Genomic DNA, 27562 nt, shown 5'->3' on the forward strand with positions numbered 1-27562 from the left:
AGAGGCCATGAAGCAAGAGATCAAAGCTCTAGAGGATATCCATACTTGGGAAGTAGTACTACTACCTCAAAGGAAACATGTAGTGGGATCTAAGTGGATATATAAAATAAAGTATCATGCTAATGGTGAAGTTGAAAGGTTCAAGGCAAGGCTAGTAGCCAAAGGGTATAGCCAACATAAAGGTTTGGATTATCATGATACATTTTCACTTGTTGTGAAGATGGTCACTGTAAGATCAGTGATAGCAAGGATGAAACTTATGTCAAATGGATATTTACAATGCCTTCTTACAAGATGACATTTGTGAAGAAGTCTACATGAAAATGCCCGAGGGATTCAGAAATCAGGGGGAGAAGAAAGTGTGCAAGTTGAGAAAGTCCCTATATGGACTCAAATAGGCCTCTAGGCAATGGAATATCAAGCTCACAGATGCTCTATTGAGTGCAGGTTTTGTTCAAAGCACTCATGATTACTCTCTATTCACCTTGAAGAAACAGGGAGACATAGTGATTATCCTTGTCTATGTTGATGACTTGCTGATCACTAGCAGTAATATACAGCTAACCACTGAAGCCAAACAAGTCTTGCATCATCAGTTCAAGATGAAGGACTTAGGGGATCTGAAGTGCTTAGATCTAAATTTGGCATAATGCTAAATGAGAGGAAATATGTGCTGGAGTTAATCTCTGCGCTGGGGTTAAGTGGAGCCAAACTAGTCAATATACCTCTTCAATCAAACCTAAAACTCATCATAGTAGAGTTTGATACTGCCACATGAGCTACAGATGATACACTTTTAGAGGATGCAAGTCTCTACCAAAGGCTTGTTGGGAAGCTAATGTATGTGACTATCACTAGGCCTGACATCAGTTATGCAGTTCAAACCTTGAGTCAGTTTATGCAAAAACCTAAGAAGTCACACTGGAAGGATGATACCAGAGTTGTAAGATACCTGAAATGTTCACTAGGACAAGGAGTATGGCTTAAGGCAGAACCTAGTAATACTCTAACATGCTGGTGTGACTCAGATTGGGCTGCTTGCCCAAACACCAGAAGATGTGTAACAGGTTATGTTATCAAGTTTGGAAGCTTCTTGATCTCCTGGAAGTCCAAGAAACAATACATTGTGTCTAGGTGTTCGGCTGAAGCAGAGTATAGAACATGGCCTCAAGTGTGCAGAAGTCACTTGGCTGCTTGGATTGTTTCAGGAGTTGGGAGTTCAAATCCTTCAACCTGTAGCTATGATAAGTGATAGCAAAACTGTTATGCAAATAGCTGCTAATTCCATTTTTCACGAAAGGACAAAACATATCGAGATCGATTGCCACTTTATTCGAGACAAGATTAAAGGGGGAATGGTACAGACATTCTATGTGCCTACCAGGGATCAACTAGCTGATTTGTTGACTAAGGGCGTAGGACAACAACAACACTTGCATTTGTTAGGCAAGCTGGGTGTGCTCAACATATTGCACCCTCCAGCTTGAGGGGGAGTATTATCAGTGCAGATGGAATTGTAATTGTGCACGTGGCTTATTTAATAGGAAGATTATTAGTTAGTTAGTTAGGTGGTTATTAGTTGTCAATTAGCTGTCATTAGTTGGGTAGTTAACTTGTATATATGTACGCCTACTATAGCTGAAGCAATGTAACATTATCATTTCTCAAAATCCATTTCTCTCTTCTCTTCTCCAATTTTCTCTCTAAGTATTCCCATGGATGAACACTGTTCTCATCCACAATTTAACATAGTGCTCCCACTATTCCAATTTACTTAAGAGTTGTTTGATATGAGGTATTAGAAAAAATAATGCAAGCATTAGCTCTATGCAATACTAATACCTTGTTTGATATATTTTTTCAACTTGTGTATAACTAATACTTGCATTAGCTCTATGCATTACTAATACCTTGTTTGGTACATTTTTTTAACTTGTATTAGTTATACATCATACTTGGCATTATCCTATGCATAAGTAATGCATAGAAAACCATGACATTAGTAATACCAATGCTTTAATGCATGCATTAGCAAAATTAAAGACAAAATTATCCTTAAAGTCCCTTAAAGCTAGAGAATATGGAGGGCATTTTTGTAAGCAACTATTTTTCTTAAAAATTATGCAATGCATTATAATTTTAATACACCACACCAAACAGTAGATAAAAAATAATATTTGCATAACTAATGCTTGCATTACTAACCCATGTGTTACTAATCCATCCATTACTAATACATAGGAGTGGCAAACGGGCGGGTCGGGTTGGATATGGTTCGGGTCGAAGACGGGTAATGAAAAAACGGATCAATTATCCAACCCGACTCATATTTAATACGGATAAAAAACGGGTTAACCGGCGGATAATATGGATAACCATATTATCCGTGACTTCTTGCATATGATCACTTTTGGGAGAATTCTTAGTCTCCCTAACTTGAGAAATCCCCAATTTGAGGCTTTACAAATATAAAAGTTAGACCCATTAGTTATCCAGTGGTTACCCATTGGTTATCCATTTTCTAAATGGATAATATGGTTCTTATCCATATTTGACCCGTTTTTAAATAGTTCATTATCCAACCCATTTTTAGTGGATAATATGGATGATTAACTGTTTTCTTTTAACCATTTTGCCACCCCTACTAATACACCTTATTCTGCACTATTCTTATACACCCTACCAAGCGACCCCTTAATTTGACTCTTATACGAGGTTTAAAAAGGAACAAAAGCTTTTGTATTTTTTTTAAACATATATTCTCCATGAAGAATGGCTAGGATCAATGAAGTAGTCAATTAATCAACCAAATATAGTGTAGCAACTCCATCACGTAGTTACCTTAAAATAGGGCTTTAAAAACTCATCTAGTCTCTCACAAACAATCATTCTCTCATTTAAGATGGGAATTTTGGCCCAAAAAAAAAACTAAGATATGAATCTAAGTAATTAGTTGTGCTTCTGACTTGGTATTAAGTGGCGTTTGAAATATATACTAAAACTAATAGCCGCCTTTCACATTTCACAAGCTGTAATTTTCTTTATTTAGTAACACAAAATGCAGTGAGAGTTCCATTTGGAACTGCTGAAACATATCAATATTAAATAAAATGTTCATTTCCAGTTGGCAACAAGTAATTTCTTTAGCCATCACCTCTGATCCGAAAACAAAAATTCCATGTAGTTTGCAAAAAAAAAAGTACTACTAAAAAAATAAGAATTAGCGACGGACAAATTCTTTAGTTAAACAGTAAAATCCGTCATTAATATTAGGATAGAAGGCTAGGTAGTCGAGTGTTTTCCTTATTCGTGCTAGTAATAGCAGTGTTAGTCTTGTATTTTCCTATTCGTAGATTTCTATAACTATTTGCTATTTCTTTCGATTCGGTTTTCATGTTGGATTGCTGGTATTACTGCTTGTTGTTACGAATTCCTTTTCATCTTTCCTTGAGCCGAGACTATTCCGAGGGTCTATCCGGAATAGCCTCTCTACCTTTATCCAAGGTAGGGGTAAGGTCTTTATACACATCGATCCCAAATCCCACTTCTGAGATTATACTGTGGGTTTGTTGTTATTGTTGTCGTCGTCGTCGTAAATCGAAAGTTAACCACAGAACTTTACTAGTTAGGAATGTATATAGAAATAACGAGGAAACAAACAAAACTACCAATAATTGTATGATATCTAAGTGTTCATGAAAACTAAGATATTAAAAAATAACAATCACACTTTGCTTTACTCCATTTTCTGTGTAGCAGGTAACAACTACTTGCTAAAAAGATAGTATGGAAATATTCAAAGTGATCCAGAAATGGACTTTAATTAATAAGATGATAATTTGTAGATCCAGCTGTTAAGAGTTGTTATAAATTTTAGTCTTTGATTATCAATCAGACCAATTGAATTGGTCCTTTAAACAGCTCTTTAGAAGCAATTGCTTCCCTAGGAACGTTACTATAAATACATTGGCCATTGATCCATTAAAGGCATCATCTTTCAACACTGTTTCCTTTCTTCTTCTACTCCTTCAAAGTTTTTGGAGATTTCACTAGCCATATTTGGAAGGCTAGGGCAGGAATTTGCCGGCGAAATGAGTCGGTTTCACGGTGGCGGCCCTGCCAAGGGTCGTCGCTATTTGCCACAAATCTTACTGGCGTTGGCCATATTGGCAGTTGCTAATGTAGTGTCAACAGATCCTTATATATATTCTTCTCCACCACCTCCAGCATACGAGTACAAGTCACCACCACCTCCTTCTCCTTCTCCGCCACCACCTTATGTGTATAAATCTCCACCTCCCCCATCACCTTCTCCCCCACTACCATATGTTTATAAATCACCTCCACCTCCTTCTCCATCACCACCTTCATCATATGTGTATAAGTCTCCTCCACCCCCATCATCTTCACCCCCACCACCTTATGTGTATAAATCACCACCTCCTCCTTCGCCATCTCCCCCGCCCCCGTATGTGTACAAATCTCCTCCTCCACCATCACCTTCACCACCACCTCCATATTATTATAAGTCACCACCTCCACCTTCACCATCACCTCCACCACCATATTATTATAAATCTCCGCCACCACCCTCGCTATCACCACCTCCACCTTACTATTATAAGTCTCCACCGCCACCTTCTCCTTCACCTCCTCCACCATACTACTATAAATCTCCACCACCTCCTTCACCTTCACCTCCGCCACCTTATTATTACAAGTCTCCGCCTCCTCCGTCACCATCACCACCACCACCATACTATTATAAGTCCCCACCACCACCTGCTAAGTCACCTCCTCCCCCATACTACTACAGTTCTCCACCACCACCACTAAAGTCTCCTCCTCCACCATATTATTATTCCTCACCGCCACCACCAAAGAAATCACCCCCGCCACCATATCACTATACTTCCCCACCACCACCAGTTAAGTCTCCTCCTCCACCGTATTACTATTCCTCACCACCACCGCCAAAGAAATCACCTCCTCCCCCATATCACTATAGTTCCCCACCTCCACCAGTTAAGTCTCCTCCTCCACAATATTACTATTCCTCACCACCGCCTCCCAAGAAATCACCTCCTCCACCATATTATTACTCTTCTCCACCACCACCAAAGAAATCACCACCGCCACCATATCACTACTCTTCCCCACCACCACCAGTAAAGTCACCTCCAACTCCATACTACTACACCTCCCCACCACCTCCAAAGAAGTCTTCTCCCCCACCGTACTATTACGCTTCACCACCACCACCTACTCAGTACTATCCTCCATATCATCATTTGGTGGTCAAGGTTGTCGGAAAGGTCTACTGTTTTAGATGCTATGATTCAAAATATCCAGAGAAGTCTCATGGCAAGAAACACCTGAAAGGTACAATACTTTTTATTACACATCCACTCTTTTTATTAACTTTAATTTATCACCAAAAATTGATTTAACTATATATTTTCCTTTTTGTTGCTTTATTCGTTAAGCTCTTACCAAAATACCCAAAAATGTGCTAGTAAAAAATTTGCGCGCATCACAATCACTAGATTTTCCTTTTTGAAAAATAAGATTTTAAAATATCAAAAATATTTACAACGTAGTAACTATAAATATTTTTATAACTATGGAGCAAAATATTGAAAATGACATATGTTAGCAGCTCAATAACTTTAGTGTTAATTAATATATTAATTCTTTTTTCACATGAATTAGGTGCTGTTATTAAGGTGACTTGTAAGGCTGGTGACAAGAAAATTGTGAGTTATGGTACCACAAGGATCAACGACAAATTCAGCATTACTGTTAAAGGATTTGAATATGCCAAATATGGAGCAAAGGCTTGCAAGGCTAAACTACACAATGCTCCAAAGGATTCTAATTGTGACATTCCTACAAACCTTCACTGGGGAGTAAAGGGCGCTAACCTAAAAGTGAAGTCAAAGAACCATTATGAAGTTGTACTTTATGCAAAACCATATGCTTATGGCTCTAAGACACCTTATGCAAAATGCACAAAACCTCTGCCTACGCCTGCTCCATACTACTACAAATCTCCTCCACCTCCATCGCCGATTTATATTTACAAGTCACCGCCTCCAACAACCCCGACATATGTTTACAAATCTCCACCGCCACCAACTAAGTCTTCACCATCTCCTTATTACTACAAGTCTCCACTTCCACCATCACCAAAACCTGCTCCTGTATACTATTATAAATCACCACCACCTCCATCAACATTGCCTCCACCTCCTTACTATTATAAATCTCCTCCACCACCATCACCTTCTCCTCCCCCTCCATATTATTACAAGTCGCCACCACCCCCGTCACCATCGCCTCCACCACCATACTACTATAAGTCACCACCCCCACCATCCCCATCACCACCTCCGCCCTATTATTACAAGTCTCCACCTCCACCATCACCAAAACCTGCACCTATATACTATTATAAATCACCGCCACCCCCGTCACCATCGCCTCCACCTCCTTACTATTACAAATCTCCTCCACCACCATTGCCTTCTCCTCCTCCTCCATATTACTACAAGTCGCCACCACCCCCGTCACCATCACCTCCACCACCATATTAATATAAGTCACCACCACCACCATCCCCATCACCACCCCCATCCTATTATTACAAGTCTCCTCCTCCGCCATCTCCATCACCACCCCCGCCCTATTACTATAAGTCTCCCCCTCCACCGGCTCCGTCACCACCCCCGCCCTATTACTACAAGTCTCCTCCACCACCATCACCATCTCCTCCACCACCCTATTACTATAAATCACCACCACCTCCATCGCCATCACCTCCACCTCCATATTACTACAAGTCTCCACCACCGCCATCTCCATCACCGCCACCACCCTATTACTCCAAGTCTCCTCCTCCACCGTCGCCTTCTCCTCCACCTCCATACTATTACCACTCTCCACCCCCTCCAGTAAAGTCTCCTCCTCCTGCCTATTACTAAAGCTCACCTCCTCCACCCGTGAAATCACCACCTCCACCAGTATACATTTATGCTTCTCCGCCACCTCCAATCCACTACTAAGTATTTCTAAGAGCTCAGCCATTCTCCACAATCAATCAAGTGAGTTGCTGTTTGAATTGTGTATTCTTTTTTGCCATATGAAATCAACTTTTTATTTTTATTTTTCTTTGAATTAAGTTCTGATCTTCTATTTTATTGTTTCTTTTCAGATTTTAGTTTGAAGCACTAAAATATAAAAGCTAGCTTCTTGAGAAAAAGATTCAAACGTCAAATGATACAAAGCAACTAATTTATGGAATAAGATATTCAACCTTTCAATTGAAGGATTGATTCTTATTGCACATTGTTCTCTAGTGCATTCACGTGGACAAGGCTACAATGACTTTGATTCTTCATATATAGAGTTTGTTTTTTTCGTAATTTATTGGTGTATTGAGGATGTCCTCGTTTTATTCATTTCTTATTAGTTATTGCAAGTTGTTTTCTTGTAATACCTTGGTGTACTTTGTGCACAAATCAATAAGAAGATCAATTTCTTTATATTCACTGTTTTTTCTTTTTGCTTTTTTCCACTCGGTAAACAAAAAAATAAGTCTTATCCTTATATAAAAAATTGAAAATGAGAATACCAATAATTATTTTAAGATCTTTAATAGTTTTAAGGTAAAAGAAGTTCAAGACATATATAAGTAATACAAGTATCTCTCGTGTACTTTTATATTTAAGATTTTTTAAAATAAAGCAAAATCCTTTGTATTATTCCTAGGGATGTACAAAGGAAACCGACAAATCGCACCAACCCGATAATCCGAGTCAAACCGAGAAAAAAACCCGATTGTGGTTTGGTTTGATTTGGTTTGGTGTTGGAAAAAACCCGACCATAATTGGTTTGATTTGGTTTTAACTAAAAAAAGTCAAACCGAAACCAACCCAACCCGACATTACATATATAGAAATTTTGTGATGACCTGATAGGCCATCTCATGTTCTAGAACTAGATTCTGTGTTCCGAATCCTTGAATATCTTATTTTAGCCTTCTTCGATTTGCGTGCGTGGTCCGGGTACTTTTCCGGAAGGCTTATATGTTAAATTTTGATAAAAATAAGAATTTTCGCCTTAAAAGTTAAATTGAGTTGACTTCGGTCAACTATTTAAGAAAATGGACCCGGATCTATATTTCAACGGTCCCGGTGGATCCGTATCATAATTTGGGACCTGGACGTATGTCCGGAATCGAATTCCGAGGTCTTTAGCTCGAGATATGGATTTTTTATGAAAAATTAAAGTTTGAAAGTTTAATGATTTTAAGAATTGACTAATGTTTGGCCTTGTTGATACCGGATCCGTTTTTTGGTTTCGGAGCCCCGTACAGGTTTATTATTATATTTATGACTTGTGTGTGAAATTTGGTGAGAAGCGGAGTTAGTTTGACGTGGTTCAGACGACGTCCAGTTGTGAAAATAGAAGTTTTAAAGCTTTCTTGAAAATTTCATTTGATTCGGTGTTCAATTCGTAGTTCTAGGTGTTATTTTGGCGATTCGATTACGCGACCACGTTCGTATGATGTTTTACAACTTGTGTGCATTTTTGATTTGGAGCCCCGAGGGCTCGGGTGAGTTTCGGATAGGCTACCAGATGATTTGAACTTAGAAAATCTGGTGTTTTTGTTGCAGCTGGTGTTCTAGTGGGTTGTGTTTCGGAATCGCGAAGCCATTCTCGCGATCGCAAAGGGGATCTGGGCTAGGGAAGGATTTTACTCTACTCGAACGTGAGACCATGATTGCGAACGCGGAGCACTAGGAGATTACTCTACACAAACACGACCCGTCACACGCGAACGCGTAGCATTAGCTAGGCTGGGCAGAAGGAGTTGAGGTAACTCTACGCAAACGCGTAGGTCGGGGGCTAGACCTTCGCGAACGCGTACAGTTACTCGCGATCGCGTCAGTGTTCAAGCGAACACGATAAACACTAGTGCCCAGTGATAAAACAATCCCATTACGGGATGCCATTCATTCAAATTTTCAAAAGCTAGAAAGCCTAGAGACAATTTTTTTGCAAGATATTTTCTTCCCTAATTTGTTGGTAAGTGATTCTAATGCACTTTCTTTCAATTACCAATTATGTTTCATGAGTTTTCAACCTAGAATCTACGATTTTCATGGTGGAAATTGGGGGTTTGGGTAGAACTAGGAGTTTTTGTATAATTGGAATATAGACCTCGAATTGAGGTCGGATTTCGAAACAAATTACATAATTGGGCTCGAGGTTGAATGGGTAAATGGATTTTGGTCCAAACCTCTTTTTTTGACCAAGCGCGTCCGGGGTCGATTTTTGAAATTTTGGGGAAAAGTTTGGGAAATCAAAATTTATGCATTGTAGTTGATTCGTTTAGCAGTATTTGATGTTATTGAATTAATTATGGCTATATACGAGTAGTTTGGAGGCGAATTCTAGGGGAAAGACCCCGGTAGAGCTTTGAATTGACTGCGAAGTGAGCTAAGTATTGTGTCTAACCTTGACTTGAGGGAATTAGGAACCCTCGGACTATGTGCTATGTGATTCTCACGTGAGCGGCGTATATGCGACGTGACGAGTGCTTATACGCCTCAAAATTATCTATTTTTTCCCGATTTACCGCTTTTCCTTAATTGTTTCCTTTTCTGTCTTAGCTATTATATGGTCTAAATACTTTCCATGCCTAACTGCTACCTGTTAATTAATATCTTCCCCTGTTAATGATGTTAGTTCTTTTCATAGTTTTATGAATCCCTGCTACTCCCTCCGTTCCAATTTATGTGAACCTATTTGACTAGGCACAGAGCTTAAGAAAAAATAAAGACTTTTGGAATTTGTGATCTTAAACAAGTCAAAAAGGGGCCAGAGTATTCATGTGGTTATAAAAGCTTCTCATTAATGGTAGAATTATAAGTTTATGATAAATTGTTACCAAATTTAGAAAGGGGTCATTCCTTTTGGAATGGACCAAAAAGGAAATAGGTTCACATAAACTGGAACGGAGGGAGTATTTGCTTAAATAGACTTGTTTGCACCTTCTAATTTTAAATTGCTTGATTGGTCTCGCTGTGTAATATTACTTGTGTAGATTCTATATTGTGCAAGGTTTCCTTTTGGTTCGGTTTGGCGTGTAGTTTGAACTATTGTTTTGACTGTGCTTTGAGTATTTGGTATTGATATTGTGGAATCGGGTTGCATGCTGCAGCAGGTGTAATAAGGGTGGATTGTTATGGGGGAATAAGGGTGAATATATTCTATGCGGTGGGATCGGGTTGTACACCGCAACAGGTGGAATAAGGGTGGATTGATATGGTGAAATAAGGCTGATTTTATAATACTGTATTGATATATGGTGGGATCGGGTTGCGCATCGCAACATATTTACATATATTATCTCTGTTATTGATGCTATTTCGGTGAAATAAGGGAGGATTTGCGTTGTCTAGTGGGATCGAGTTGCGTGCCGCAATAGCTTATATGTTTCCATTTCTTGAGCTTTGTTGGTTTTTACGATATTTATTTGAACTGCTAAAGATTGGTAATTTTGGACGGTACTGGTTTATTCTTGACGTTGTGGTCATTATTTTTCAGATTATTGTTTAATTATGTTCAATATTTCTATTATTCTGTCAATTATTATATATGTTGCGTTGTAATGACCTGGCCGGTTGTTTCATGAGTTATAACTTTGTCTCCTCCATTTATGATTCCTTGTGTGTTGTTCAACTGTATTTCATCATATCTTTTTGGTTGTGTTATGTTCGGAGTGGTCGTAGAGTGGAATGGGACACCTAGTCTCCGATTTGGAAGCTTAAGTTGGAAAAAGTAAACCGGATGTTGACTTATGTGTAGAAGATCTCGGATGCGAATTCTGATGATTCGGATAGCTTCGTTAGGTGATTTTGGACTTAGAAGTGTGTTCGGAATGTAATTTGGAAGTCCGTGGTAGATCTAGGCTTGAATTGACGAAATTGGAAATTTGGCGTTTTCCGGTCATTAGAGAAAATCTTGATATCAGGGTCGGAATGGAATTCCGAAAATTGGAGTAGGTCCGTTGTGTCATTTTTCATGTGTGTGCAAAATTTCAGGTCATTTGGACGATGTTTGATAGGTCTTGGCATCGTTTGCGGAATTCAGAAGTTTGAAAATCCTTAGGCTTGAATCCGAGGATGATTTGATGTTGTGATGTTATTTTGAGTGTTCTGAAGGTTGGAATAAGTTGGAATGGTGTTATGTGATGTGTTGGTATATTTGGTTGAGACCCCGAGGGGCTCGGGAAGATTTCAGATGGTTAACGGAGAAGTATGGAAGTGGGATTTTGCAGCTGAAGATGTTGTTTCTATTATTTCCGCACCTGCAGAATTTGTCGCTGGAGCGGAGGATTTGACCGCACATGCGAGCCCGCAGGCGCGAGGCCTGGGGAGCAGGTGCAGAATCTGGAGACTTAAGTGAAATGTGCAGATGCGGCGTATGGACCGCAGGTGCATAAATTGGGCCACATATGCGGAATCCTTTGGGCAGAAAGTTTAAATTGACCCCTTTCGCGAATTTTGGTGATTCTTTACAATTTCAACTCGGTTTTTGGAGCTTTTTGAGAGTTTTAAAGAGGGATTCAAAGGGAAACTCATTGAGGTAATGTTTTTGAGCCTAAAACTCGATTCTATGGTGATTTTCAGTTGATTAAGCATGAAATTTGTGGGATTTAAGGGTGAAAATTAGGGAAATTAGGGCTTGAAATTGGAGAGTTTAAATTGGGGATTTGAGGGGCCATTTGAGGTCCGATTTTGTTGATTTTGGTATGTATAGACTCAGGAGTGAAATGAGTTTCTAGCTTTGTGATTTTTTTTGGATTCCGAGACGTGGTCCCCGGGGTCGGGTTTGGCCAATTTCGGTATTTTTGAGCTAATTTGATAATTTTGGCATGGGCTTTATTCCTTTAGCATGTATTAATGGTGTGATACCGATTTTTATTAGATTTAGAGCATTTGGAGGCCGAGTCAAGTGGCAAGGGCATCGCGGGCTAGAGTTTTATCCAGGTTTAGGTAAGTAATGACGGTAAATCTTATCCTGAGGGTATGAAACCCCAGATTTCTCATCGTTTTGCTACTTTGAGGTGTCGCGCACGTTAGATGACGAGCATGTCGTTGGGTATTGTGACTTGGTCCATCCCGTACGACAATTAAGTCGCATATTTGACTTAAAACTATTTGATAATTATGTGTTTTGGAAAGAACTACTATAATTTGGGTTGAATGCCATATCTGGGCCTTGTGCCAAGATGTTTGGACCCTTAGGGGATTTTTACTACCGTTCCTCACTGTTTTGATTTAATATCTATACTCAGTGATGCTGTGTTTTACTGATTTCATAATTCAGCCTCATTTACTCCGTTTTGATACTATGTGTCACGACCCAAAAACCGACCCGATCGTGATGGCGCCTATCGTTAAACTAGGTCAGCCGACACAACTCTTTAATCAGCCATTTTCCGGTAAAAGTTATTTTTATACCATTTGTCACACCCCTTTTTTACCCTTCTAAAAGATATGTACAAAATGTAACGTGTTATGCTACGAATTTGTGGGTTAAAGAGTTTTTCCAATTAAAGTGACAATTTTGAAATAGGGATTATTTTTGTTATTCAGGGTCGCCACTTGGAATTGATTTGTTGGTGTTCCAAGTCACCTTTTATTTGAATCCCTAGTCAAAGAAAGGTTTGACTCTTTTATTATTGGTTTGCGAAAACAAAGTCCGGAAAAGGAATTCTGTTGACCGAGGAGAAGGTGTAAGGCATTCCCCGAGTCCCGTGGTTCTAGCACGGTCGCTTTATTGACTACATTTGGCTTAAATTAATTTTGGATAAACTGTGATTTATATTATTTTTCATATTTTTACCTATCCGCTTTTATCTCTTGATTATTAGAAAAATTAAAGAATATTTTTTTAATAAGAAGATGTCATAACCACACTACGCAAGCGAGTGCATGATCGACGAAATTTATTATTTAGTCATAACGGCGCTACGCAAGCGAATCCGCAGTCATGACAAACGATTGTTAGCATGTTATTTACGTCTGGAAAAATTACTACATTCGAAGAGATTAGTTTTGAAAATAAAATAAAAAATAAACTATCGTGCTACGCAAGCGAATTCGCGATCTTAACAAAAAAATATACTAAATTAAGAATTAACTAAAATTAATAGGCATGGTATGAGATTATTAAATTAATTTATCGAATATTCAAACATCACACTACACAAGTGATTTCGTGAGTTAAAGCGCGCCTACTAATTGCCTAGCATTTAAAAAGGAAATGAGTTAATTAAAAATAGTAGAAAAATCTGATATTACTACTATTTTTCTAGCTTTATAGTTGGGAAAAATTAAGCAGATAAAAGTTGGACCAACTTAATCTATTTTAAAAGAAATGAGCCAACTTCTTGTTAAAAAAAATGGGCCAGCTTGTAAAGAGCTCTTGGGATGCTGGAATTTATTATTAAAATGGGCCAAGAAATGGATTTTAATTGGCCCAATGCTATATAGAAGAAAAGGGGGTAATTTTGTTGTTTAAAGGTAAATGGGCCAGCTTTTATTTTTTGGTTCAAAAAGGCTCAAAGTTGATACAATCTTGGTTCTTTACTTAGTTTGCATTTATGACCATTAACTACATAGTCACAATTGTATAAACGCACACTTTACAAAAATAGCCACTTTTGCAAATCTGGAAAAATGGCCAGATTAAAAAAAAATTATCATAACATTCCTAGAAGCATATGTTGGCAGTGAAATTTCAGCAACTAAAACGAAACGCATGCTATGTGTTATACATCTAAAGTCATTCATGGCATACTTAGATATCACATTCAAAAAACTTGCAACTCAATATTCAAGTATTATGAAGGACTATATTCACATTATCACATGCTTGATACATAACAATAACATACAAGCTCTTTTGTTGTCAAATTATTCATCATATCAAACACATTTAAATGGTGTAGTATGTTCAAGTTGTTCCCATTGCTGAAAATACGTACGTTACGAGTCTTAAAGGATTACCTGGATAGCAAAAGAATAAACAGTAGTTCAACAACTAAAGCAGCATATAAACAGCAACAAAACAGTAGCAAAACCAGCAGCAAATTCGTGTTAAAACAACCCGAAAACTTAGAGAGGAAACCCAGAAACGAACTCTAAAGAGGACTTATACTTTTCTAAAAGTTTGCACTCTAAGATTCACTCCCAAAGCTCACCATTTCAGCTCACTTTTCATGTGTTCAACTGCTGATTTTTTTTTATGTTTTTGTGTGTTCAAAGCAATTATTCCCTCTCCCTGGAAGTGTGATTGAGTCTCCCTTATATATCAAAACAACCAGCTATTTCAAAAAAATAAAAATCAATCTTTTTGACAGATTTTCTACAAAATCTGCTCTTAAATTCAAAAGGCCAGACTTTCTGGTTCAAATCTTGTCAAGTATTTCAAACAAAATCTGTTCTCCACTATTCAAAGATAGACTTTTATTCAAACACTGTCCAAAAGTCTACATTTTCTTACCAAACAATTTGACTTTTGAGTATTGTACTCAAAGAGTCTTGAAGCAGTAAATAAACAACCAAACAAGTACCATATATTCTTAAGTATTCTGCACTACCTCACTTTTATTAATACAAAACTATTTTACTACTTCAACAAGTGCAAAAACAGAAAATTGAACATTTCAAATTTCAAAAACTAATGCTAAAATAATTAATAATAGACCAAAATAAAATCTGAAAATTAAAAGTAAAAATAAAAAATCGGCCATGAAAAAGAATAGAATTTTTACCATTTTACAATTCAAGTGGCCGAAAAAATGGTGGTATGCCAAAAGAGGGTGTTCGGGGAGGTCGCCGGAATTTGGCCGGATTTTGGTCGCCGAATTTTCAGGGTGAAATTGGCATCAATAGCTAGGTCTTGAGGAGCTCTATCCATTGATGTAGGTATTGTGGGGTGGTAGTGGTTGGAGCTTCAAGGATTTGGGTAAAAAAGTGACGGGAAAATTTCCAAGATCTAAGATTCAAGGAGTTTGAGGGATTTTTGAAGGATTTGGTTTGGAGATATAGAAAGAGGAAGTTGTGGAGATTACATGGTGTGAATTTGGAGGTGTTTGGAGGTGGTCCGCCGGCGGCGGCGATTTCCGGCCAGCGGCGGTGGGCGGAGATGGGGCGGCGTAGAGAGAGTGAAGAGAGAGAGAAGAGAGAAGAAGGATAGGGAAAGAAGAGAGAGGAAATAAGGGGGAAATGAGGCAAATTTTTGGGGATTTTGGGCTTTAAATACCTAGGATGAAGATCAAACTAGGACCGTTGGATTAAATCAAGATGGGTGGATGAGATTGAATCTTGTTACTTAACCAAAACGACGTAGTTTCAAGACCAAACTACGTCGTTTTAAGCTCTTCTTGGAAGCCCCATTTTGGACCGGATTTGGGCTCTTTGGGCTCAAATTTTGGGCTAAATTTGGCACAATTTTAATTAAATTACACTAGCCCAATCCCTACCCCATTTATCAAACAATTACTCAACTCTTAAAACCTATTCATACACAAATAAGAACAAATACACACACACACACACACACACACACATATATATATATATATATATATATATATATATATATATATATATATACACACACACACACATATATATATATACAAGGCAAAAATTAGGCATTTACAGCTGCCCCTCTTTGCTCGAGAACGTGAAGAGTTTTCGTGCAAAGAAAAGTGAATGCCATAGCTAAGTTTTGCTCACATATCACTCCAATGGAAGCAATTTTTGAAAAAAGGTGACCGAACCTTGCTTCCGAGTTTGCCTACATATCCTTGGCTATAAAGGAATCAGGTCAGTGTAGTTCTGAAAAAATTTGTTAGCTGGGACTACTGGACACTAGAGTTAAGACTGTTGCTGCTGTTGTTGTCGCTGTTGTTGTTGCGGTTACTCGCTTCTTACATCAAAAGAAAAAGAGAAGGGCATTATATATGTCTGCAAACTAAGAGTACAAAATTCCTATCCATGTGTCTTCTGGAGTCAAATCTTGATTCTTGACTTGCTCGCATGTATTGATCGTAGATTGGATCTTGATGCTCTTTGAAGAAAAGATTATGACTCAATCTCGATGGCTTGCTTTCTGGATCAGAATTTGAGAGGATGAATCTCGAGAAGCTGGCTGCTGATACATTATCAAAGCTAAACTCCGACTATCTTGCGATCGAAGGATTTCTTTCTTCTGATGAGAAAACTGAAACTGCAAGCTTTAATCGTCACTTGCGCTATATGGTAGAGCCTGCAAAGCCATCAAAGACAAACAAAAACGAACAAAATTTTTCTGCCCCAGTCTGGCACTAGGAAAATTTTGTGAGTTATTAGATAAATCTGTAAATTATCTGATTTATTGAAAAGGCAAACAGAAATAGTAGTGTAAACTAGCTAAAAGAGATAAAATTTGGTAACGAATGATAGTTTAACCAGGGATTGGTACCCTGTACTATTGAAAGAAAATGTAATCAGGGGCTGGTACCCTCTCTTACTGGAAGGAAATAGAATCGGGTGTTAGCACCATGTATTATTGATAAAGTGTTGAATCCCTCTAGGCGAAACGGTTCTACCTGAGTTAAACTATGTAAAATACCCTGAGAAAAAAGTACTTCAACCCGGAAACTATGAGCTGGATCACCCTAGACGAAAAGGTTCTACCTGGGTTAAGCTAATGTAAAACAACCTGAGCGAAGAGTACTTCTACCCGAAACTATGAGCTGGATCCCCTAGGCAAAAAGGTTCTACCTGGGTTGAGCTACATAAAACAACCTGAGCGAAGAGTACTTCTACCCTGAACTATGAGCTGGATCCCCCTAGGTGAAAAGGTTCTACCTGGGTTAAGCTAATGTAAAATAACCTGAGCGAAGAGTACTTCTACCCGGAACTATGAGCTGGATCCCCCTAGGCGAAAAGGTTCTACCTGGGTTAAGCTAATGTAAAACAACCTGAGCGAAGAGTACTTCTACCAGGAACTATGAGCTGGATCCCCCTAGGCGAAAAAGGTTCTACCTGGGTTAAGCTAATGTAAAACAACCTGAGCGAAGAGTACTTCTACCCGGAACTACGAGCTGGATCCCCCTAGGTAAAAAGGTTCTACCTGGGTAAAGCTAATATAAAACAACCTGAGCGAAGAGTACTTCTATCCGGAACTATGAGCTGGACCCCCCTAGGCGAAAAGGTTCTACCTGGGTTGAGCTACGTAAAACAACCTGAGCGAAGAGTACTTCTACCCGGAACTATGAGCTAGATCCCCCTAGGCGAAAAAGGTTCTACCAGGGTTGAGCTACGTAATACAACCTGAGCGAAGAGTACTTCTACCCGAAACTATGAGCTGGATCCCCCTAGGCGAAAAAGGTTCTACCTGGGTTGAGCTAATGTAAAACAACTTGAGCGAAGAGTACTTCTACCCGGAACTATGAGCTAGATCCCCCTAGGCAAAAAGGTTCTACCTGGGTTAAGCTAATGTAAAACAACCTGAGCGAAGAGTACTTCTACCTGGAACTATGAGCTGGATCCCCCTAGGCGAAAAGGTTCTACCTGGGTTGAGCTACGTAAAACAACCTGAGCGAAGAGTACTTCTACCCGGAACTATGAGCTGGATCCCCCTAGGCGAAAAGGTTCTACCTGGGTTGAGCTACGTAAAACAACCTGAGCGAAGAGTACTTCTACCCGGAACTATGAGCTAGATTCCCCTAGGCGAAAAAGGTTCTACCAGGGTTGAGCTACGTAAAACAACCTGAGCGAAGAGTACTTCTACCCGAAACTATGAGCTGGATCCCCCTAGGCGATAAAGGTTCTACCTGGGTTGAGCTAATGTAAAACAACTTGAGCGAAGAGTACTTCTACCTGGAACTATGAGCTAGATCCCCCTAGAGGAAAAGGTTCTACCTGGGTTAAGCTAATGTAAAACAACCTGAGCAAAGAGTACTTCTACCCGGAACTATGAGCTGGATCCCCCTAGGCGAAAAGGTTCTACCTGGGTTGAGCTACGTAAAACAACCTGAGCGAAGAGTACATCTACCCGGAACTATGAGCTGGATCCCCCTAGGCAAAAAAGGTTCTACCTAGGTTGAGCTACGTAAAATCAACCTGAGCGAAGAGTACTTCTACCCGGAACTATGAGCTGGATCCCCCTAGGCGAAAAAGGTTCTACCTGAGTTAAGCTACGAAAATGGGAGGTGTGAACAATAGTGATGCATGCTGAAAATAAAAAAAAATTGGAGATTTTAAGGAGCTTACGTTTGGTGACATTCGTTCATTTTGGATCGACATTTTACACCGCTTTGTTCCTGCTTCAAGCAAAGAAAAATTTATGAGTTTTCAAAGTGGTGGTTGGTTTGTGGCCTTGATGCCCTGAGTAGCTTGATTCACGGCCACTGCTGTCGAAAAATCGATTCAGTCAGCGTGGTACCGAGATGCTCTGCCTCTGCATCATTTTCTAGAGACCTTGTCTTTACAATGCTGCCCCCAACTGTTTCATACCCAGATGTTCATGTACCGCTACCCTTGTCTCTAAGGCAAGGCGATTTTTCTTTAAAATCAAGCTCAGTTGTTTTGCACCTAGTATAAGTTTGTGTCGGTAGTGCTCATCAACTTTTCTCATAAAGTAGGTCCTGCTTAGGCGACCTTTTCAGCTCTTTTTTTTAGACACTTTGTTTGTCTTATCGAATAAGATCAGAGATGGATTCGTGCGTTCGTCAATGCCATATATGCCCCAAATTGTGCTCGACATTACGGGGAAGCTGTAGCCAATTTTGCAGCCCTTTCTTTGCTTTGATTTTGATGCAGGATTAGACCGAAGGGGACTCAAAGAAAAATTATGGGTAAAAACAGAATAATAATTGGAAGCGAAAAAGAACTGTGCTTAAACAAAAGGTGTCCCTTTCGGGGAAAGGAATAGGGAGACTTATCCGGAGGTATGTGCCGACTTTAATGAATCATGACATGCATTTTGGACTGGATGCCTGATTTGTCTGAGCTATCTAATTCTCAAAATCCGCCACAAATGTTCATCTTGAATTTGTCTTGGTTGTGCTCATGCCGGAGAATCAAAGACCCTTATTCGGCTAGTAGCGCCCATTGCAGGTTCTCGCTAACTAACCTCTCTCATTTCTTTACTAACCATCACCTTATGGTGCCCATCTGGGTTTTTACCAATAAGACTCTCTCATTTCTCTGTTCACTATCGCCTTATAGTGCCCGTACGGTTTTTCACTGATAAGACTCTCTCATTTCTTTTTTTCTCTTTTTTTTTTCTTTTGTTTCTTTTTTTTTTGACTATGATACTGTATGAGGGAGGTTTTCCAACGTCTTTGGCATGGGGACTTCAATCATTCTTAAAAAACATTGATCAGAAGTTCTTGAAAGGTAAAAAGGCGAAATGAACGTTGAACTGAATTACAACTTTTTGAATCATTTTTACAGAGAGAAAAAAATATCGTGAAATAAAACAAACTTCTGCCCCAGTTTTGGAGTATTGGGAATATGGATTTTTTGTTCTGATGGGACCGAACCCAGGGTAAGGCTGCCTACGTATCCTTTCAGAATCAGGTCGGACGTAGTTTAATATTTTAGAGTTTTTTTTTACAAGTTCCAAGAAGTGAGAAACAAGGAAGACAAATACGACTCAAAATGATTAACAAAAAGGGTGACTTCTATTTGGAATAGCGAGCGAATGATAGCCTTCGCCACTTCAATTTGAGAAAATCAATGCGTGAAAATTCTACAATGGTATATATCAGACATAATATCTTTTGACTGCATCTGCGTTAATAGTCATGTCTGGTACCCGTCTTTCTTCATCTACCAAGTGCAAGGCCCCTTTTGGTAACACTTTCTTGATGATGTAGGGTCCTTGCCAGTTCGGGGCGAACTTTCCTTTAGCTTCTACCTGGTGCGGAAGGATGCGTTTCAAAATCAGTTGGCCTACCTCAAACTGCCTTGGGCGCACTTTCTTATTGTAAGCGCGTGCCATTCTTTGTTGGTATAACTGGCCAAAACACACTGCTGCTAGCCGTTTTTCATCGATCAACATCAGTTGTTCTAATCGGGTCTTGACCCACTCAGTGTCTTCAATCTCTGATTCCACAATAATTCAGAGAGAGGGAATTTCGACTTCAGCGGGTATTACAGCTTCAGTTCCGTATACAAGCAAATACGGAGTTGTGCCAACAAATGTGTGAACAGTCGTACGGTATCCCAAAAGAGAAAAAGGCAACTTTTCATGCCATTGCCTGGAACCTTGGATCATTTTCCTAAGAATCTTCTTGATGTTCTTGTTTGCTGCTTCAACTGCTCCATTCGCTTTTGGCCGGTAAGGGGTAGAATGACGATGCATGATTTTAAAATTGTTCGCATACCTCCTTCATCAAATGACTATTTAGATTGGCTGCATTGTCAGTGATAATGGTCTTTGGGATACCAAAGCGACAAATGATGTTGGAGTGAACAAAGTCTACCACTGCTTTCTTGGTGACTGCTTTGAAAGTGACGGCTTCCACCCACTTGGTGAAGTAATCAATCGCAACCAAAATGAATCTATGCCCATTTGAAGCCTTTGGCTCGATCGGCCTAATAACATCCATTCCCCAAGCAACGAAAGTCCAAGGAGAGGACATGGGATGCAACTCCGAAGGAGGCGAGTGAATCAAGTCACCATGAATCTGGCACTGGTGACACTTGCGAACAAATCTAAAGCAATCTCGCTCCATGGTAAGCCAGTAATACCCTGCCCGTATAATCTTCTTCGCCAAAACATATCCATTCATATGAGGTCCGCATACCCCTGAATGCACTTCAGTCATGATCCGCTCTGCTTCTGTAGCATCTATGCATCTCAACAAGTTTAAATCTGGGGTCCTCTTGTACAGAATTTCCCCATTCAGGAAGAAACCACTGGCGAGTCGCCTTATAGTTATTTTTTGATCTCCTTTGGCATGCTCTGGATATTCTCTTGTTTTCAGGAATTGTTTTATGTCATGATACCATGCTTCACCATCTGGTTCTGTCTCGATTGTATTACAGTAACCGTGCTGATTCCGAACTTGGATTTCTAGTGGATCAATATGGGTGTTGCCTGGATAAGGGAGCATCGAGGCTAGAGTAGCCAAGGCATCGGCTAGCTCGTTGTGAAACCGGGGAATGTATCTGAACTCGATAGATTTGAATATTTTGCTCAAGTCTCGTACACATTGTCTATACAGAATAAGTTTGATATCTCGAGTCTCCCATTCGCCTTGGGCTTGCCGGATAAGCAAGTCAGAATCTCCCATAACTAATAGTTCATGCACATCCAGATCGATGGCCATTTTCAAACCCATGATACAAGCTTCATATTTTGCCGTATTATTAGTACAAAAGAACCGAAGTCGGGCCATTGCAGGGTAATGGTGTCCAATAGTTGAGATGAGGATTGCCCCGATCCCAACTCCTTTGATATTGACAGACCCATCAAAATACATTTTCCATATAGGATGATCGTCTGGAACCACTTCCTCTATCGAGTTGACCTCTTCATCCGGGAAGTATGTGCTAAGTGGCATGTACTCATTATCCACTGGATTCTCTGCCAAATGATCTGCCAAAGCCTGTGCTTTCATCGCGGTGCGAGTGACATAGACGATGTCAAACTCTGTGAGCAGGATTTGCCATTTTGCGAGCCTGCCAGTGGGCATTGGCTTTTGGAAGATGTACTTCAAAGGATCCATTCTGGATATGAGGTAACTAGTGTAGGCCAAAAGATAATGTCTCAACTTCTGAGCGGCCCAAGTCAAGGCACACCATGTCCTTTCTAAAAGGGTGTACTTAACCTCATAATCGGTGAACTTCTTGCTCAAATAATATATTGTCTGTTCCTTTCTGCATGTTGCATCATGTTGCCCCAGAACGCATCTAAAGGAATTATCCATCACTGATAGATATAAAAATAAAGGCCTACCAGGTTCAGGTGGAACCAGTATAGGGGGTTTTGACAGATAATCTTTGATCCTGTCAAAGGCCTTTTGGCAATCGTCCGTCCATCTGACAGCGGCATCCTTTTTCAGCAACTTAAAGATGGGCTCGCACGTGGTTGTGAGCTGAGCAATGAACCTACTGATGTAGTTCAACCTCCCGAGCAAACTCATGACCTCTTTTTTGTTCTTCGGGGGTGGCAGATCTCGAATGGACTTTATCTTAGATGGATCCAATTCGATGCCTCTCCGGCTGACTATAAAACCGAGGAGTTTCCCAGCTGGGACCCCAAATGCACACTTGGCTTGATTAAGCTTAAGGTCATACCTATGAAGTCGTTCGAAGAACTTTTTCAAATCACACACGTGATCGGCTTGTGTCTTTGATTTTATGATGACATCGTCGACATATACCTCAATCTCTTTGTGCATCATGTCGTGAAAAATGGTGGTCATGGCCCTCATGTAAGTTGCCCCTGCATTCTTTAAACCAAATGGCATGACCCTATAACAATAGGTACCCCATGGCGTAGTGAAAGCGGTCTTTTCTGCATCATCCTCATCCATTAGAATTTGGTGGTACCCAACATAGCAATCCACAAATGATTGGATCTCATACTTTGCGCAATTATCTACAAGAATGTGGATGTTTGGCAAAGGAAAATTATCCTTTGGACTTGCTTTGTTCAGGTCCCTATAGTCGACACAAACTCTAGTTTTTCCATCCTTCTTTAGCACGGGCACGACATTTGCCACCCAGGTGGTGTATCGGACAGCTCTGACCACATTAGCGCTTAGTTGCTTCATTATTTCTTCTTTGATTTTGTCGCTCATATCTGTTTTAAATTTGCGTTGCTTTTGTTGGACTGGTGGAAAACTAGGATACGAGGAAGCTTATGAACCACTAGATCAGCACTTAAACCCAGCATATCATCGTAAGACCAAGAAAATACATCTTTGTATTCAAATAAAAGTTGAATCAAGATATCTCTCGTTTTTTGTTCATTGTGAATGCTTATCTTCGTTTCTCTAACTTCTTCAGGACTTCCGATATTAATCGTCTCAGTTTCATTGAGGTTTGGCTTAGGCTTGTTTTCAAATTGTTCCAACTCTCTTTTTATTTCCTCAACAATCTCATCTTCCTTATATTCAATCTTTTGATACGTTATTTCGATATTAGACAGCTTTTCAAGATCTGGGCATGAATTTCGCATGCATGTCATGTTATTAAAGCCGGCATTAACAAAACTGAAATGAGAATAAAATGACAGGAATTAGGAAAAGGAAAAGATAGAAAACTTAATAGGAAACTAAACTGCATTTTATTGAATTCGAAAGGATAGAAGGGTTAACATCAAACAAACAATCATCCTGAGATATTTGGATTACAACCCTGAAAGTAACCCAAAATACAAAAAAGGAAGCTGCAAAAGCAGACTACGAAGACTCCTTCCTTGTGGGGAGAGGAGTTGCTTCCCAGTTGGCGAGCATGGTGTCTGGGTCAATTAGTTGCACAACGGCACAACTAGTACCTTCACCAGCCTGGATCATATTCACTTCAGAAAACATCTCGCTGAGGTCATGGCAAATTTCATCAATGTTTGCATGCGCCGAGGAATTTTGACCCTCTCGGAGTCGTGGCTTGACAAAAGTGTAGAAAATATGAGGGATAGGCTGTTGCAAGACCCATCCACTCTTATTGCGGTGTTTGGATTTGTTTTTGTCTGCTTGTGTTGGCCTGAAGCCTAAGCCAAAAGTACCCCGGTTTCCTAACAAAGAAATAGGCTCTGAAATCCCTTGCAATGATGCCCCCCAAACCTTTTCCTGGCTCATAACCTTGTCTCATCATAACCGTAGCCACCATTACAGATGTGGCGGAAAGACAAGGATGTAGAATGGGCTTTCCTTCCTCGACATGGTCCACAGCAACCACTTCAAAAGCCTGATAGACAATGGACTCAAACCCTTCCTTGGCCTCAATACAGGGGATTAACGGGTCTTTATAAATGGAAGACTCGTCTTCTCCGTGAACAATAATTTCTTGCCCGTCATGTTCGAATTTGAGCATCTGGTGTAAGGTGGATGGCACAGCTCGGGCTGTATGGATCCATGGCCTTCCAAGAAGAAAGTTATAAGAAGTGACCATGTCCACTACTTGGAAAACAATCTCAAAGTCCACCGGCCCAATCGTCATGGTGAGGTTGATTTCCCCATGGTGTCTCTCGCTGAGCCATCGAAAGCCCGGATGCGAACATTGCTGGGTCGGATTCTGTCCGTATTGATCTTTATGCTTTGCAAAGTAGAGAGAGGGCATACATCTACACTTGAGCCTCCATCAACCATGACTCTCTTTACATAATGCCCCTCACATTTTATTATCAAGTTCAACGCCCTATTGTGCCCGGCTCCTTCCTCGGGAAGTTCATCATCGGTAAATGAGATTCTGTTTACCTCAAAAAATCTATTGGCCATCTTCTCTAACTGATTCACTGTGGTCTCTTATGAGATATGTGCCTCATTCAGGACCTTGATTAGTACACATGCATACTCTTTGGAATGTATGAGCAGAGATAGTAGAGAGATTTGGGCAGGAGTCTTTCTTAGCTAGTCAATGATTGAGTAATCCTGAGCTTTCATTTTCTTCAAAAACTTTTCTGCCTCTGCTTTAGTGACTGGCTTCTTTATTGTAAATTGGCCTCCTCTGATTTGCTTGGCCTTCATCAACTCTTCTGGAGAATAACACTTCCCCGATCGAGTCAAACCTCTAGTTTCCCCCACTTCCTCTATGATTTCCTTGTCTTTGTAGGTCATCATAGTTTTGTTGTAGTTCCAAGGGACAGTTATCGTGTTTGTCACAGGGGGTTGCATGGCAGGTTTGATTATTATCGGCTCTGTTATGCCATTCGCACCGCCCCGATTCTGCCTTGTGACGGGGTGTCCTCCAAGGACATACAACCTTGGGCTTGGAACATTGGAGCGAACCTCTAACCTCGAGACCTTGGGCACAAATAAAGTTACCTTTTCTGAGTTCGGGACGCCTTTCACAATCAACGACACATCTCGGCTTGGTCTTACTTCCAGAGTTATTCCTTCTTGAATTGCTCCCACTGTCATTTCTGTTTGGCCGACCGGCTTGTATTCCTGATCTCAGTCAATCATTCCCACGAAATGAACATCGTTGTGTTCCGGCAACGGGTTATTTGTCATATTAGGAGGATCCTTGCCATTTGTTACTACAATTAATTTTTTAGAAATGAGTCTTTCTATGGCTCCTTTCAGAGTCCAACAATCATCGGTGTTATGCCCTAGGGCACCTGAATGATATTCACATCTAGCATTTGCTTGAAATCCATGTGAATTCGGATGCATATGGTGGGGAGAGATAGGTCCAATCACGCCCATTTGCTTCAGCTTCTGGACTAGAGTATGATTCAGCCAATGGAGTGAATTTTTCTGTCGGCCTCTACTCTCGACCATAATCCTGCCTGGGACAAGCATTGTAGGGTGCCCGAAAATTTTATTTCTGAGGACGGGGGCCCCTTGGAGCTGGTGCCCGTAACTGATGATTGGGAGGCCGAGCATATGATTGAGCATTGAACACCGTACATTGTGGTGGGCCCACACAGTATTGAGGAATTGGCGGGGGATAGTAATGTTGAGGGTAGCTGGATCGCACCTGCTGAACTTGCACATAAGGGTGTGATGCCCCTCTTTGAACTTCCCTAGATCCCGAGGTCATCATTGAACCTTCATCTCTCTTTTTCCTATTTGCAAAACTTCCCGACCCATTTTGGATGGCTTGGGTGGTGGCTTTGAGAGCAGCCTGACTTACAATTCTGCCAGTCTTTAAGCCATTTTCGACCATTTCCCCTATCTTGATTGCTTCAGCAAAAGGCCTACCCATTGCAGACATCATGTTTTGGAAATAATCAGGCTCTTGAGCCTCCAAAAAGACAGTGATCAACTCATGATTATCCATGGGTGGCTTAACTCTGGCCGTCTGCTCCCTCCACTTGATGGCGTACTCCCTAAAGCTTTCCGTCGGCTTTTTCTTCATATTGGATAGGGAATTGTGGTCTGGTGCAATATCAATGTTGTATTGGAATTGCTTGACGAAGGCCTGGGCCATGTCATCCCAAACATGCCAGTGAGAGATGTCTTGGTCAATGAACCATTCGGAAGCTACCCCCACAAGGCTTTCCCCAAAGTAAGCCATCAGCAACTCTTCCTTTCCTCCCGCACTCCTCAGCTGGTTGCAGTACCTTTTCAAGTGGGCGATAGGGTCGCCGTGTCCATCATATTTCTCAAATTTTGGAGTCTTGAACCCTCGTGGCAAATGGATGTGAGGGAATATACATAGATCACTGAATGAAACACTTTTGTGACCACCTAGTCCCTGTATGTTCTTTATATTCTGTTCAAGACTTTTCATTTTCCTGGCCATCTCATCGGGCTCAATCGTCGTGGCAGGCATTTCATTTTCCACTGGTGATTCGTATCGAGGAGTCTGATTGTATGAAGTCGAGACCCCAAAAGCCATATTCGGAGAATAGTATTGTCTATCATAAGCATAAGATGGTGGCTCATTATTTGGCTTCATCACAGGAGGTGGTGGCGGGATTGTATATACCGGTGCGCTAGACACGATGAGAGGGGTGTTCCTGACCGGTGCGGCTGGAGGTCGTATATAGGAGGTACTGGGGGCAGCATGGAGGCTGTAATTTGGCACATACCCTGGTGGTAGAATGGGGTCGCTCGTTGCATGGAGCGGTGGTTGAGTAGCCTGGGGTATGGTGTAAGTTCCCTCTAAGGGACCCTGGGGTGGAGGTCGACCGGAAACCCAAGCTTGATATACATCTGACAGTTGTTGTCTCAATTTTCTTATCTCCTCAGACTCTTGATCAACTGACTGACCCTGCGGATTGTCATTGACCAACTCGATTTCATCACTGTTATCCATTACTACTGGTCCCTTAGATCTTGTGAAGTAATGATGTGCTGCCAGATTTACCACAAACCAACCACCTTAAACTTACTGGATTAAGAGCCAACAAACGTGTTAGGGTTAGGCATTTTATAGATATGAATTACACGTAATATGTCATGATCCTAACATCGCCACCATTTCTAAAATGATTTTGGAAGGCTTCAATATTTCATTCCGGCTTATCAGCTTGTTGCTTATTGACACTGTTATTTCCTTCTTCTCTTTTTTTTCGTTTTTTTTTTCACTCGCCTTATTTGATCCCTTACTTTAGAGCCATTTAAAATAAAAACTTGATCGAACCTTTTGTGGTTTGCCTACGTATCATGTCACCACATGAATTAGATCATTACATAGTTCATTTTTGTTAAACAAAACAAACATCTTTTTGGTTCATTTAGAATTTTTCTAAAAAAAAAAAATCTTTTCTTTGATTTTCAAAATAATTCTTTTTTTTTATACAAGACTCAAAAGGCAAGAGTTACATAAAGATAAACAAGACCAAGCCTGACTAAAACAGACTT

The 27562-nt window shown here is 40.3% G+C and overlaps 4 protein-coding genes and 2 long non-coding RNA genes across 6 annotated transcripts; 3 read left to right on the plus strand and 3 right to left on the minus strand.

Annotated features, from left to right (window-relative positions):
• The first annotated feature begins 838 nt into the window (after positions 1–838).
• On the plus strand, positions 839–1252 carry LOC138874484 (uncharacterized mitochondrial protein AtMg00240-like). The gene has a single exon (XM_070152943.1). It carries the CDS (start codon positions 839–841, stop codon positions 1250–1252), a length of 414 nt encoding a protein of 137 aa, XP_070009044.1.
• Positions 1253–3936: 2684 nt separating this feature from the next.
• LOC138876532 (extensin-2-like) lies at positions 3937–6681 on the plus strand. Its single transcript, XM_070155621.1, has 2 exons — positions 3937–5382; positions 5713–6681. The coding sequence occupies exons 1-2, from the start codon at positions 4092–4094 to the stop codon at positions 6594–6596; spliced, it is 2175 nt and encodes a 724-aa protein (XP_070011722.1). The 5' UTR covers positions 3937–4091; the 3' UTR covers positions 6597–6681.
• A 332-nt stretch (positions 6682–7013) lies between these two features.
• On the plus strand, positions 7014–7544 carry LOC138876533 (uncharacterized). Its single transcript, XR_011401852.1, has 2 exons — positions 7014–7103; positions 7214–7544. It is a non-coding gene; the product is annotated as an uncharacterized lncRNA (long non-coding RNA).
• Positions 7545–13823: 6279 nt separating this feature from the next.
• On the minus strand, positions 13824–15295 carry LOC104248122 (uncharacterized). Its single transcript, XR_716387.2, has 2 exons — positions 14852–15295; positions 13824–14084 (listed from the first exon to the last, which is right to left on the minus strand). It is a non-coding gene; the product is annotated as an uncharacterized lncRNA (long non-coding RNA).
• A 1028-nt stretch (positions 15296–16323) lies between these two features.
• Positions 16324–21424, minus strand: LOC138874485 (uncharacterized). The gene is made up of 3 exons (XM_070152944.1): positions 20684–21424; positions 20465–20608; positions 16324–16353 (listed from the first exon to the last, which is right to left on the minus strand). The coding sequence occupies exons 1-3, from the start codon at positions 21422–21424 to the stop codon at positions 16324–16326; spliced, it is 915 nt and encodes a 304-aa protein (XP_070009045.1).
• A 4147-nt stretch (positions 21425–25571) lies between these two features.
• Positions 25572–27014, minus strand: LOC138874486 (uncharacterized). Its single transcript, XM_070152945.1, has one exon. The coding sequence runs from the start codon at positions 27012–27014 to the stop codon at positions 25572–25574; it is 1443 nt and encodes a 480-aa protein (XP_070009046.1).
• Positions 27015–27562: the final 548 nt, after the last annotated feature.

This window comes from Nicotiana sylvestris, chromosome 8 (genome assembly GCF_000393655.2).
Source record: "Nicotiana sylvestris chromosome 8, ASM39365v2, whole genome shotgun sequence".
Classification (NCBI taxonomy): domain Eukaryota; kingdom Viridiplantae; phylum Streptophyta; class Magnoliopsida; order Solanales; family Solanaceae; genus Nicotiana; species Nicotiana sylvestris.

Bases quoted from the DNA above. Each gene is read 5' to 3' on its own strand.
- LOC138874484 (XM_070152943.1), top strand. From the start codon at position 839: ATGTATGTGACTATCACTAGGCCTGACATCAGTTATGCAGTTCAAACC.
- LOC138876532 (XM_070155621.1), top strand. From the start codon at position 4,092: ATGAGTCGGTTTCACGGTGGCGGCCCTGCCAAGGGTCGTCGCTATTTG. The intron at 5,383-5,712 runs GTACAATACTTT...CACATGAATTAG, and splicing joins TGGCAAGAAACACCTGAAAG to GTGCTGTTATTAAGGTGACT.
- LOC138874485 (XM_070152944.1), bottom strand. From the start codon at position 21,424: ATGGGTTTGAAAATGGCCATCGATCTGGATGTGCATGAACTATTAGTT. The intron at 20,609-20,683 runs GTTATTAGGCCG...TACTTCACCAAG, and splicing joins TCGTTGCTTGGGGAATGGAT to TGGGTGGAAGCCGTCACTTT. The intron at 16,354-20,464 runs GTATGCGAACAA...ATGGCTTTGCAG, and splicing joins ATAGTCATTTGATGAAGGAG to GCTCTACCATATAGCGCAAG.
- LOC138874486 (XM_070152945.1), bottom strand. From the start codon at position 27,014: ATGGATAACAGTGATGAAATCGAGTTGGTCAATGACAATCCGCAGGGT.